This window comes from Panthera leo, chromosome B4 (genome assembly GCF_018350215.1).
Source record: "Panthera leo isolate Ple1 chromosome B4, P.leo_Ple1_pat1.1, whole genome shotgun sequence".
Lineage (NCBI taxonomy): Eukaryota > Metazoa > Chordata > Mammalia > Carnivora > Felidae > Panthera > Panthera leo.
In genome coordinates, this window is record NC_056685.1 from 31,554,105 (window position 1) to 31,566,383 (window position 12,279).

A 12,279-nucleotide genomic window follows, 5' to 3' on the forward strand; every position below is an offset into this window, starting at 1 on the left:
GGACACCTAGCAAAGTGACACATGAAGGTAGGAAGCTCCATTTATAAGAATGTTGTTATTCAGTTAATGCACTCAGTACTGCAGAGATCTCAATAAGATATATACACAAGCAAGATCACCACCATTTGGGATGCGGAAAAGTTGTTCCACTTTGAAAGCTATCAGGATAGGCATTTGGCTGAATTTCTTATTTCTGTCTTTGTTAGGAAGAAACAAACACCTCTTTGACTTGTGAGGCTTTTCGTTGTCTTATTACCAGTCTGATGAGCTTGCACCATTTGGTTATTTGTATTTCTCCACCTTTGAGGTTCCATTCTAAATGATTATAAACATTGAAAAGGACATTTTATATTATCTTTTAATAACTTATTTTCTAAAGGAATATAATACAGCATAACAATTTTTAATAGGCATATTTCTGGACAAAATAAGGAATAAGAGCCATACATTTCAATCATTCTATTACCCAGGTTTGTTAGAAGGGAAACTCCAGGGGAAAATATATTTATGGATGTTATATGCCTTTTAACTAATATACAGCATAAGCATAATTTGGAACATTGTCTTTCAGAACTTAAGGAAGGGAAGAGGAAGGGAACTAACATTTGCTGAATGCCTACCATGTGCCAGGCACTGTGCTAGACACTTTGACATACATTACAGGGGTTATTGTGAGTATTAAATGAGATAATGTATCCCCATTTTACAGATGAGGAAACTGAACTTGCCCCAAGTCACATGGCTGGTAAGTGGCAGAGCTGGACTAGAATCCAGACTCCAAATCCCGTGCTTTTTCTCCTATACCGTGTTTATAGCTTGCAAAGAGAGGTATGAAGTTAATGACCAAAATTGAGAGTTCTAGGAATTTTCTTTTCCCATGAAATATTGATACTAAACCTAAAACACACTAAAAAATTCATGTCAGGATAGTTGGACATATACTATAGTTAGAACTCATCTGCTTCTCAGGTGCCAGATGACTAGTATCTAAGGGAAGAGTAGGAAATAATGCCACTTTGAATAAATACAGAGCATCTTGTAAGGGCTTCCCATGTCTCAGTGTTAAAGACTTAAAGACTTAGCTATAATAACAGCTAATAATAGTCTTAAAATAATAAGACTGCTTATTTTAAACATTCAAATGACAGTGGGCTTGTGCAAAACCCTGGGAAGTTCAAAATTTTTGTAGTGTATGTGTAAACCCATCAAGCATCCATTATATGCCAAGTAGCATGCTAGATTATAGAGAGTACCAAAGTAAAAAAACATATCCTTGACTTGTATTTAAAATTTTTATTGCCTTAGAATAAATTAGTATGTAAATATCTTTTTCTTATTATCTTCAGTCATAACTGTAAAGCCCCCACTGATGACTCATTTATTTTCAGAAATAATGTATACAGTGAAGTACTAGAACAAAAAATAATGTGGACACTTTTAGTAGTTAGATGGGACAGAAATTGGCCTTTATAGGAGTACAGAGATAAGACTGTGTCATCAAAGAATGTAAGATGGTTCTCTGAACTGTGATTCTAGGTATCCAATCTACTTTAAATTACCACTGAATTCATACTTCTGGAAACTGAAGTTAACTAAGAGAAAAACTTTTTTTTTTTGCCACTTGTTTCAACAACAACATTTTTTGACATTTGGATTTTCTCAAAATAAGAGATTCTCTTTGCCCATATCTTTTTAATGTATTTACTAAGATCATAGTTGAATATATGGAATTCATCCATTGACATTTACTCTGTGACCACTAAAAGTGTACCATCATATAGATTCTTTGGGATATTACAGACATTTCTTAATTCCTACTAATTAATACTAATTCATATTTCTGTCATAAACTACTGAGCTGCAATCTGATTTTTACTGAAGGAGATAAATATAGAGTATGTCTCAAACATTGTAATAAAACCCAATATATTAGCTGACATCGCAGAACTAATACATCTAAATATATCATCCCCTTCCAAGTTATCATTTTGAAGTGGTATTTTATTTCCCTAGCTGTTGGCTCAAAATCTTTTATTAAAAATTTTTTTAATGTTTATTTATTTTTGAGAGAGAGAGAGAGACAGAATGTGAGCAGGGGAGGAGCAGAGAGAGAGGGAATCCGAAACAGGATCCAGGCTCTGACCTGTCAGCACAGAGTCCGACGCGGGGCTCCAACTCACAAACTGTGAGATCGTGACCTGAGCTGAAGCCGGACGCTCAACCGACTGAGCCACCCAGGCGCCCCTCAAAATCTTTTAAGCATACTTGCTTTGAACTGCTTTTATCCTCCATGGTACCAAATTTGGTCCTTTGAGGGTGGTTTCAGCTTTTGGAAACAGGCAAAAGTTTAGAACCATTTCTGGTTTTAAGACCAATGAATGAACTTTATTTTTCATGTGTGAAGTATACCTGCCCCCCTTTTTTCCTTTAAAAAAATATATATATATCCTTAAACAAACTTTTATGGATCATATAAGCATTCTGCTCTAACTTTATAGTATAGAAAATAGCAGATGTATACAAAAGGAGAGAGAGAGTATAATGAACCCCTCTGTACCTTCCTATTAATTTTGTTGCACTTCTCTGTGACCAGTGTGTGTGCAAAAGAACAACCCAGACCAAGGTCTGCATCCACGCTGCCTGCAAATGTCAACATGATGACATGTAAACTTCTCATCCGTCACTGGCTATTGTTCCAGTTTTAGAAAGTCTGTGTAGCCTCCAGCTGTTCTATTGTTTCAACCTTTATTATCCCATAACCTTCTTCCCTGGATGTGGGTAAAGAGAAAAGAGGACAGAACAATGCAATTCTATGCTCCATTCTATCTCCTCTGACAATGAGATTAAAATATAAAAAATCTTTAGTCAGCAGTTTATAACTGTTTATAAAATTATCTTCGTAAACATTTCCAAGCTGTAAGATAATATGGCATAGAATGAGATATCTGTGTATATAGTATTTTAAATAGTCACAAAAACCAATTTAGGATTTTCCCCAAGTTTATTAATAGAGACTTTGCTGGTGATCATTATATTTGTCACAGTTACTATTAATCACCATTGTTTTTCAAATTATAGAAGGAAGGGGCAGTGCAACCTTTTAAATGGTATTTTTGTTAATCTTATGAAGACCGTTAAGTGATCTTCCCCCAAAGCCATTTTTTAAATTTTTTTCTTTATTTTTCACCTAATTCTTAAGCTCTGGGGGGGGGGGGGGGGGGTGTGTGGCGGGGAACTGGCATTTACCCAAAAGGAGCACACAGATTAGTTTTTGACTGACCCTTTAAATTGGTTGGCTATTTTCAGTGATAATATTCCATTTAAGTGGAAAAAGTCTGTGTCCCTTTGGTGTAAAAGTTCAGTTCTTACTCAATAGTTAGAATACATTTTAATGAAGCATGGAAGTGATGTGTTTTACATTTTGATTGGCATTGGTTCAGGCCAATTTTTGTAGGATTTAATAACTTTAAAAACTCTTTTTCTTGCCTTTAGCTTTGAGACAGCATGAATTTTGTAATATGTCGGAGTGTCAAATTAACTCTGGACAATACCTTCTCAAAGTTGAAACAGTGGTGGTAGAAACATATTTCATCACTTAAATCCATCTGTCTTTTCTAGGAAGCTATGTTTATTGTAGTAGAAAAGCAAATTTTGAGTATAAATTAGGAAACTTGGAGGACTTTTATTAGTATTCAATCTGAATACTAAGTAAATATTAAGTCTGTCATTTGACTATGATTGTACTATAATTAGAAAACCTTTTAAATGAATACGTAGAAATATATTATTTTCTCAAGAAACCCTCAAAAGACAAAAATTATCATTCCCCAGAGAAACTAGATTTAAGTAGAGCTTTGCTGTTTTGTTTTTTATTTTGTTTTGGTTTTTAAACTGAAAATATAGTAAGCTAGTATTTTCCTTCCAGTACCTCACTCATCTGGTAGTAGGACTTGTATTTAAAGACATTCAGTAACTGTTTCAGGCCTGATATAGGGTTCAGGAAGACCTCTTATCTGGAATATTCAGAGAATGGAGATATTCTGCTTAGCTAAAATTTTTGCAGTGGTATGCTAGAACCAGCTCCCACTGGTATGTAGAGTGATTATCAAATTTTCAGGGTTTTTGTAAGCTGGTTGTAAAAAGAGCCATTATTAAAGATTATATATAAAGAAATACATACATATTTAATAAATAAGTTACATTAAAAAACAATGAATACTCAAAACTCATCACTTCTCATCATTTTATCTCTGCTCTTGAGGTTATTTACATGTCTTTTATCTGTATGTGCTACTTACTGTGTATGTCTTCCCATCTCTACATTCCGGGAGGCCACCCTGCTAGCCTGAAATCGGCCATGGTGAAAGTATTTCCGTCATACGCATTGATAAACAGGTCAGGACTGTTTTCCCCCAGAGAGCTGGTTATTAAACATTTGTCAGCATGCCACTGAGTTTAGGCTAAATGAACTATCAGTTGAAGCACTCTCTACTTTAGCCTTTGATAAACACCTTTCTAAAATGCACTGGGATGTTTTTCTACCTTAAATGTATAGAGCATGCTGAAGATTATTGTTCCAAATTGTTCCAGGTGTCTTTGATACCTCAGACTTCTTTAATGCTCAGAATAATCATCTTAAACATTAGCAAGTTCACCTCTTATGACATGTAAAAAGAAATATGTTATTTCCAGGTCAATTTTATATAAAATATCAAGTTGTAAATTGTTTATATAAATTTGTAATATTTTGTTTCATTGCAGCAGCCACTGGTGACATGCCAACTTACCAGATCCGAGCTCCTACTACTGCTTTGCCACAGGGAGTAGTGATGGCTGCCTCACCAGGAAGTTTGCACAGTCCCCAGCAACTAGCAGAAGAAGCAACACGCAAACGAGAGCTGAGGCTAATGAAAAACAGGTAGGATGTTTCACTGGGAATCAGGAACCACTTACTGGGCACATAATTTATTGCTGTGGGGCTTTTAAAGAAATTGCTTTTTCTAAGCCATTTCTCCCAAGTTAACTGTTATGTGGCATATTTGGGTTTGTGCTCTGCATGTGATGGTAATTAGATTGTCTTCTAATGAGAGTGCCTAGCCATGAAACCATGGTACATCCTTATGTGTCAAAAGGGTAATGTGTGAAAGATACATTAATGTTTTTAATCATGATGGAAGTACTTTATTACAAATAAAGATTTTTTTTAACTTGGTACTTACTTTGTGAAGTAGGTAATGAGTATAATTTTTTAGTTTCTTTATGGGCAAAATAAATGTGTGAGTTAAGCATTTCTAAACCTTTTAGGGGCACCTGGCTGATTTAGTCATAGAGCCTTCTATTCTTAATCTTGGGGTTATGGGTTCAAGCCCCATGTTGTAGGTAGAGTTTACTCAAAAAAAAATTAAAAATCTTTTTTCTAAGCCTTTTATATGTAGTTTCCTTCTTTTTAAAAAATTTATTCTTGAGAGAGAGAGAAAGAGAGACAGAGCATGGGCTGGGGAGGGGCAGAGCAAGAGAGGGACACAGAATCTGAAGCAGGCTCCAGGCTCTGAGCTGTCAGCACAGAGCCCGACGCGGGGCTCGAACTCACAAACCGCGAGATCATGACCTGAGCTGAAGTTGGGTGCTTTACCAACTGAGCCACCCAGGCGCCCCTATGTAGTTTCCTTTTATCTAGTTTGTAACTTTGTTGGTTCTCTGTTATACTGAAATACATACTAATTCTGATAAATTTTAGTCAAGTGCAAATACAAAGCAACAAAGAAATAAAATTACTCATAGCCCCATCATCTAGAGATGCCTATTAATGTTATAGTATATGTACTTTCAGTTTATGCTGTCTCCTTTTCTCACTTATTCTTGTACCATGTCTCTGTATTTTTATTTTTAAACAGGAGTATGTCCTAAAAATGCTGTTTTCCAAAATTCTTTAATTTGACTTGTATATTTCTTGATTAAGTTTTTATGATGGAAAATGGTGCAAATTAATCTGATTTTCAAAATGAACAGAATAGTCTAAGAGTTCTCTCAGTTAAGTCTTGTTGCCTTATTCCTAATAATGTTCTCATTGTAAGAACACAAAACATTTCAGAGGAGATCATGTGCTTACCTATGACCAGGACCACATGGCGGTAGTTTGTTTAGTAGGCATTATTAGCAAGCTAGTTAATCTAGAAATTGTGGCCTCTGAGCTGCTATGATTCAGAAATAAGTGGTGACTTCCTAACTGTCCTTTGTAACTGAATGTGAACCAGTAGCAGCTATGTTCAGTTTACTAACAGCCCTTAAAATGTCACATTTTTATACATTATAGAACTCCTTAAAGTGGCTTCAGTTCCCAAGCAAATTAATTATCACAGACCACTAGGTGGAGTTTTGTACAGATTATCAGAAATAGGATTATTCAGGTATACACATCTTTCCCAGGGCTTGTTCCAAATTAACTAAAAAAGTCATGCTGGATTCATATTTTCCATTGTCAGTGTTTTGCTCAGAAATCCTGAAGGAGCTGAATGGATGGGGCTCACATGGTATCATACATAGTTGTTTTATGGATGGTCTCTAACTCAGATGTGATGGAGGAATATGGATATTATGAAACTGTACTTTCAGAGGTCTCTGGAGCTGTGAACATAATTGCTTGTGTGGTCACAGCAGGAAGTTGTGAAGTTCAATAAGAAATATAAAATGTGATCATAATGCAGACTGTAAAATTATTCATTGGTGTCTTATTTTCCTAAAGAAAATAAAAAGACCTAGAAAGTAGCATTCTTCTTTCCCTTTTGTCATTATTTTGTACCTTTATTTTTAGATTAAAAAATTGTGTCAATAGAACTATCAAAATGAAATTGATGAACTGTTAGGCAGTGGGTTCCTATAAATGTGCCCCACAAGTACCTACACATGCATAAGAAATTTCCCTGGCCAGAAAAATCATGAAATTTTAGGTTTTAAAAAAGTAATCAGCAAATTACAACTATTGGATAGCGTTTGTGTTTGGGCTGTGAATAACCAAGGGAAATGGAGCCCTAACCTTGTAGGTGTTATTTTGATCTTCTATGGCTGGTCCAGAGATATGTACAGCCAGAACAAAAGCTGAGCAGTGTCATCAGGGATCCAGGTTTCTCCTCCCTGCTCTGTCATCTTCAGCACTGACATTTGTTCTTATCATCACAACATGGCTGCCACATATCTAGGCATTTCATCAGGCGGGAAGAAGGGAAAAGGGCTAGAGCCCAAAACTGGGGCTGGCTGAGTCTAACCTTTCTGAAAACTTCTCCTGGAAGACCCTCCCAGCATCTTTCTTTCCTTTTTTTTTTTTTTTTTAATGTTTTATTATTTATTTTTGAGAGAGAGCATCCACGTGAGTGGGGAGGGGCAGAGAGAGAAGGAGACAGAATCTGAGGAAGGCTCCAGGCTCTGAGCTGTTAGCACAGAGCCCGATTTGGGCTCAAATGCATGAACAGTGAGATAATGACCTGAGCCAAAGTTGGACACTTAACTGACTGAACCACCCAGGTACACCAGCCCCCCTACCCCCCTGCATCTTTCACCCACATTTCCTTGGTTAGAAATAGCTAATAGAATCCCTAGCTCCAAGGGATTCTGAGAAGGATCTATTCTAGCTTTCCAGATCTCAGCTTCAGAGCAGGACAAGGGAAAAGCAGATGATCAATGGCTAATAGGTTGCTCACTTGAGCAAGTACCATAGGTAGGTTTTAAGTGCTTCATTTCTACTGTTTCTTTCTTTAACTCTCATGTAACTTTCACATAAGAAAGGGTGTGGTTATGATCCTTACTTTACAGAGGAGGAACTCAGGTTCAGAGAGGTTAAGTAGTAAGTTGTAGCATCCTGCACTGGACAGAACCTGGGTATGCGATCAGGCAGTCTTTATTCCAGAGCCTGCCCGCTGTACTATACCAGAGTCATCTCAGAAAGACCTCAGAGTAAGCTTCAGATTTAACTTCATGGAACGTATGTAGGTTTTACTTATTAACCTGAAAGACCTCTTATACATTTCCTTTTTTATTCTTTGGCTGGCATTTATGATAGATATGATAGATATTTCTCCCAGTCCAGTGACAGTTTGTGTTTCTTTACAGCCGTGTCAACATTTCCTCTTTGCTATGTATTTCCTCTTCATACTGAGGATATATCCAAATAAATGCACGGCCTGAAAACTGAGCTAACTATTAATAGAAGAAACAGGTGTTTTCCATAGCTGGGAAATACTTAGGAATGTACCATCTACTGGTGTGATCATTTAAAGCTTTGTGTTTGGAACATTTTCACTGGTAACATGCGCCTGCACCCACATGAGATATGAATTATGATATTTATGACAAATAGTATACTTTGGTAAAGAAAATGAAAAAAATAAATATTTCACAACACTGCTATTAGATATTTCAAATTTCATTTAATGGTAACTTGCTTTGTAAAATGACTATCTCCCTTCCAAATCTAGAATTTAATATAATGATCCAATCATGAAAATCTTGGTATTAATAAATGTATTTTAGTTCCTTTATAGAAAAGTTTAATTATGTTCTCAAACTGGCAAATTTATGAGCGTGCTTGGATTTATTCTCAATTTTTCCCGATGCATCATTTAGATTAAATAAATCTGTATTAAACAGATTCAGTTCACTTTTTACATTTTTTTTTTGTTGTTGTTGTTAACTAGTTGAGAAGTCTGAGAGCTTTGTGAGTTCACAGGGTGAGGGCATTGTTCTTGGCTAGGAAGTAGGAGTTGATCTTTTCCTGCAGTTCACTGGGATTTCAAGGTCTTTTTTCTGCTGATACTGGGTCCCACGGAGAAAACACAGATAACAAGTTGTTAGTGAGAGTAAACCATCCTAAAAATACAGCAGAATTGGCCAAATCTATTGTGCACATCACTCCTGGTTCAGAATTGGGGCACTGTGAGTCGGCATTATAGTAACTGGTGTTCAGCCATCCAACACAGCTTTTGTTAATATATGTGTGAGTTATCTGTTTCAGTGTAGGCTTTTTTGATATGAAGCACACCCCAAAGGCAGTTATTTTCAGTTGACTACTCCAAAATAACACTGTTATCAGAGGGTGCATTCTACAGAGGACTTAAATGATGTGGTTGCCACCCCCTCCCACCCTAAAAATCAGGAGAAAGAGAAAAATGTTGGCTGTATTTATTCTTTTTTGGTGGGGCTATACATGAAAATGACTAGCTCATCTGTTTGTGTTTGTTGCTTTGGCTGGTCTGTCCTTTGGGCATGCCTACAGTGCTTCAACAATCTGTATATTGGGTTATTAATGCACTTGATTAGAAAACAGTCTTGAAATACACTTTTGGGTTATATAGTAGCTTCCTTTCCAAAATTTTAATTGTGGTGCTTTGACTTCATGGCTTTAAATTATCTGAATTACTGAGTGTTGTATTATGTACCCTCCCTTCTTCTCTTCCTTAATTTTCAAAAGCAGAGTCCATTTCATTTTGGTTCATGAAAATGTACATGACTTGCTTCCTGTTGTCTGTATCCAGGTTGTTTTCTAGCCAATAAACTGCTTCTTGCAGTCGTGGTTGAGCTTATTTGTTTTACTGGTATTTAGTCTTGAAGAATCAAAATCTCCAATAATGACATTTCAAGTTTCTGAGGATTAATTTTTTCCAGTATTTTTGATCAAATAAAGTTAATTCATTGTGATGGAATATGTGGCTTTTGGTGGACAAAAATAACGAAGAGACTTAAAAGGATCTGTAAGTGTTTTTGTAGAATTTCCACTTGGGAATGTGGTCCTGTTGTTTTAGGTTACTGAAAACCATTCTGGTCACTGTGATCATGGAATGTGTGCCCTAAGAAAACACCATGTACAACAAATGATGGGCAAATTGTGCTCTCAAGTTGGTCCTGTTGTTTTAAAGTAATCTTATAAAAGGCATGTGCTTGGTTACATTTGTTGTGTGGCTTTGTATAAACCTTACCTAGGATTGATTGGCTGTTGAGTTTGGGGGGCAGAAGTTCATTTGAGCTGGTCTGAATTGTGCTGGGAAGTTGTTCCTGTAGTCATTTGCCTTGTGTTGGTTCCAGGGAAGCTGCCCGGGAGTGTCGCAGGAAGAAGAAAGAATATGTCAAATGTCTTGAAAATCGTGTGGCTGTGCTTGAAAACCAAAACAAGACTCTCATTGAGGAACTCAAGGCCCTCAAAGATCTTTATTGCCATAAAGCAGAGTAACTGTCTTTGACTTGGACCTTGTTTACTATGAACTCTAATCAAGGCAGGAGATGCAGCAATTCTACTAATTGCCATGTGGACTTGTGGAAGGGACACTTGTGACCCTTAAGAATCCAGTTTGGCTTAGTGTTTGACATTGAATTGGGAACGCTGTTCCAAGATTTGGAATGCAGCCATGATCACATTTAGCAAGCTTACTTCAGCCTGCTTGTCAATAGCATGCAAAAAAGTGTTTTGTTTCCCCCTTTGCTTCTACTTTTTTTCAGGGAAGCTGCTAAAGAATGTCGACGTCGAAAGAAAGAATATGTAAAATGTCTGGAGAGTCGAGTTGCAGTGCTGGAGGTTCAGAACAAGAAGCTCATAGAGGAACTTGAAACTTTGAAAGACATTTGCTCTCCCAAAACAGATTAGTAGAAATATTTAACTATGAACTGATTACAACATGTACAGTTGCTTTTGAAGGCAATACAATATATAGCCAGCAAGAATTACGGCTTTTTTCCTTTGTATCATTCATCATATTCTCTAACCTCTGACATTCCTAAAATGCCTCACTGTACGTAGTTAACTATTAGCTATAACTTCAATTTTTTAAAAAGAGACAGCTGTAAAAAATGTATGTAACATTCTTAAAATGCAATATTTGTAAGACTTGTTCCATTGCCACATATTTGCAGTTCCTAACCTCTGTGTCATGAATAGTGTCCTATGCAATAAAATTTTTTTGCAGGTCTTTAAAAATCATTTTAGGGAAGGATGATCAAGATAATGCATCCAGCAGTACAGTAAAAGCAAACCACAAACAAACAAAAAAATACCTCAGGAAAGAATTGAAAGAAAAAATTGAAAGAATCTAATGATATGCCTATATGAAAATAATAGCCTATAAATGAATTTATGGCATTTGCAGATTTTTATATTACTTGCTTTGTAAAGAAAATATTGTATTGCTGTCCTTGAATGCCATAGTTGAAGAGAGTTTTTAATAGAACCATGTTGGTTACACTTTGTAGTGTGTGGTGCTCATTTAACTATCTGAACCTTTACTACAGTTTTTACTCTATTGTGTAATATAAAAGATCTTGCAGAAAAGTTCTTAGTGTCGGTTTGAATGAATGAGCCTAATGAAAGTTATGACAAATTTTTAATATTTGGAACGTGTTAAAAGTTGACGTTAAAAATGTATCTGCATAGCTTCACGTGTGTGGAAGCCTGTTTCTACACTGGGTCATGCTCTTTGCAGATGCCCTTTGTGCCATCTCATCAGTAGGATGGCCCCAGAGCTGTTACACAGAAGAGCGGCTGCTGGAGATTCAGGTTGTGTGATGGAGTAGGCCTTTCTGCAGATAGTCTGGAAATCTGTTGACGGCCCCTGGTTGTGAGTTTGAGCTAACAGCCATAGGAGTTTTAAAGTAAAAACCAAAACAACCCAAGATTTTATTTTCCCTTTCAAAACATCTTGAAATCTACACCAGATCAAAGATTTTTTTGTCAGCACATCCAGATGAAGTTCACTACCAGCGTTATTACTGGTATTTACATTTCGTTCTGTTTTTATAATAAAAACCTTCAAGGTATAAGCCCGAAGCCCTACTGGTAAGATGCTCTGTCATCTCTCCTTCACTCCTGAGACATTTGTTGAATGCCTACCATGTGCTAGACTCTGCTCTGTGTTCTCTCATAACTTGTGATTTGTTCAGGGTGTGCCCCCCCACCAACCCCTACTTTCAATAGTGGAACCTGGTCAGTATGTCAGGGAGGTACAGAAACAGGAGGTCATTTGTATCGTGTCTAACTGCTGTACCCCCAGCCCCCACCAGCCATAATTCTTTCCCTTATCTGTAACTCCCAGAGGTAGGGCCTGCCATTTGGGCCTTTCTTTAGAAAGACTTACCTGGGGCGCCTGGGTGGCACAGTCGGTTAAGTGTCCGTCTTCAGCCAGGTCACGATCTCGCGGTCCGTGAGTTCGAGCCCCGCGTCAGGCTCTGGGCTGATGGCTCGGAGCCTGGAGCCTGCTTCCGATTCTGTGTCTCCCTCTCTCTCTGCCCCTCCCCCGTTCATGC

The 12,279-nt window shown here is 37.0% G+C and overlaps 1 protein-coding gene across 22 annotated transcripts in view; it reads left to right on the plus strand.

Moving 5' to 3' along the window:
* CREM (cAMP responsive element modulator) overlaps nucleotides 1-11,221 on the plus strand; it is a 72,505-nt gene extending 61,284 nt beyond the window's left edge. For 8 of the 22 annotated variants that reach the window (XM_042945357.1, XM_042945356.1, XM_042945354.1 and 5 more), the window contains 2 exons: nucleotides 4,762-4,918; nucleotides 10,483-11,221. In XM_042945357.1, the coding sequence (XP_042801291.1) occupies nucleotides 4,762-4,918; nucleotides 10,483-10,627 (302 nt within the window). In that variant the 3' untranslated portion in view covers nucleotides 10,628-11,221. Of the gene's footprint in view, nucleotides 1-709; nucleotides 746-4,761; nucleotides 4,919-10,071 lie in introns of all 22 variants that reach the window. The other 14 variants (XM_042945351.1, XM_042945344.1, XM_042945346.1 and 11 more) reach the window with 3 other exon arrangements.
* The last annotated feature ends 1,058 nt before the right edge of the window (nucleotides 11,222-12,279 follow it).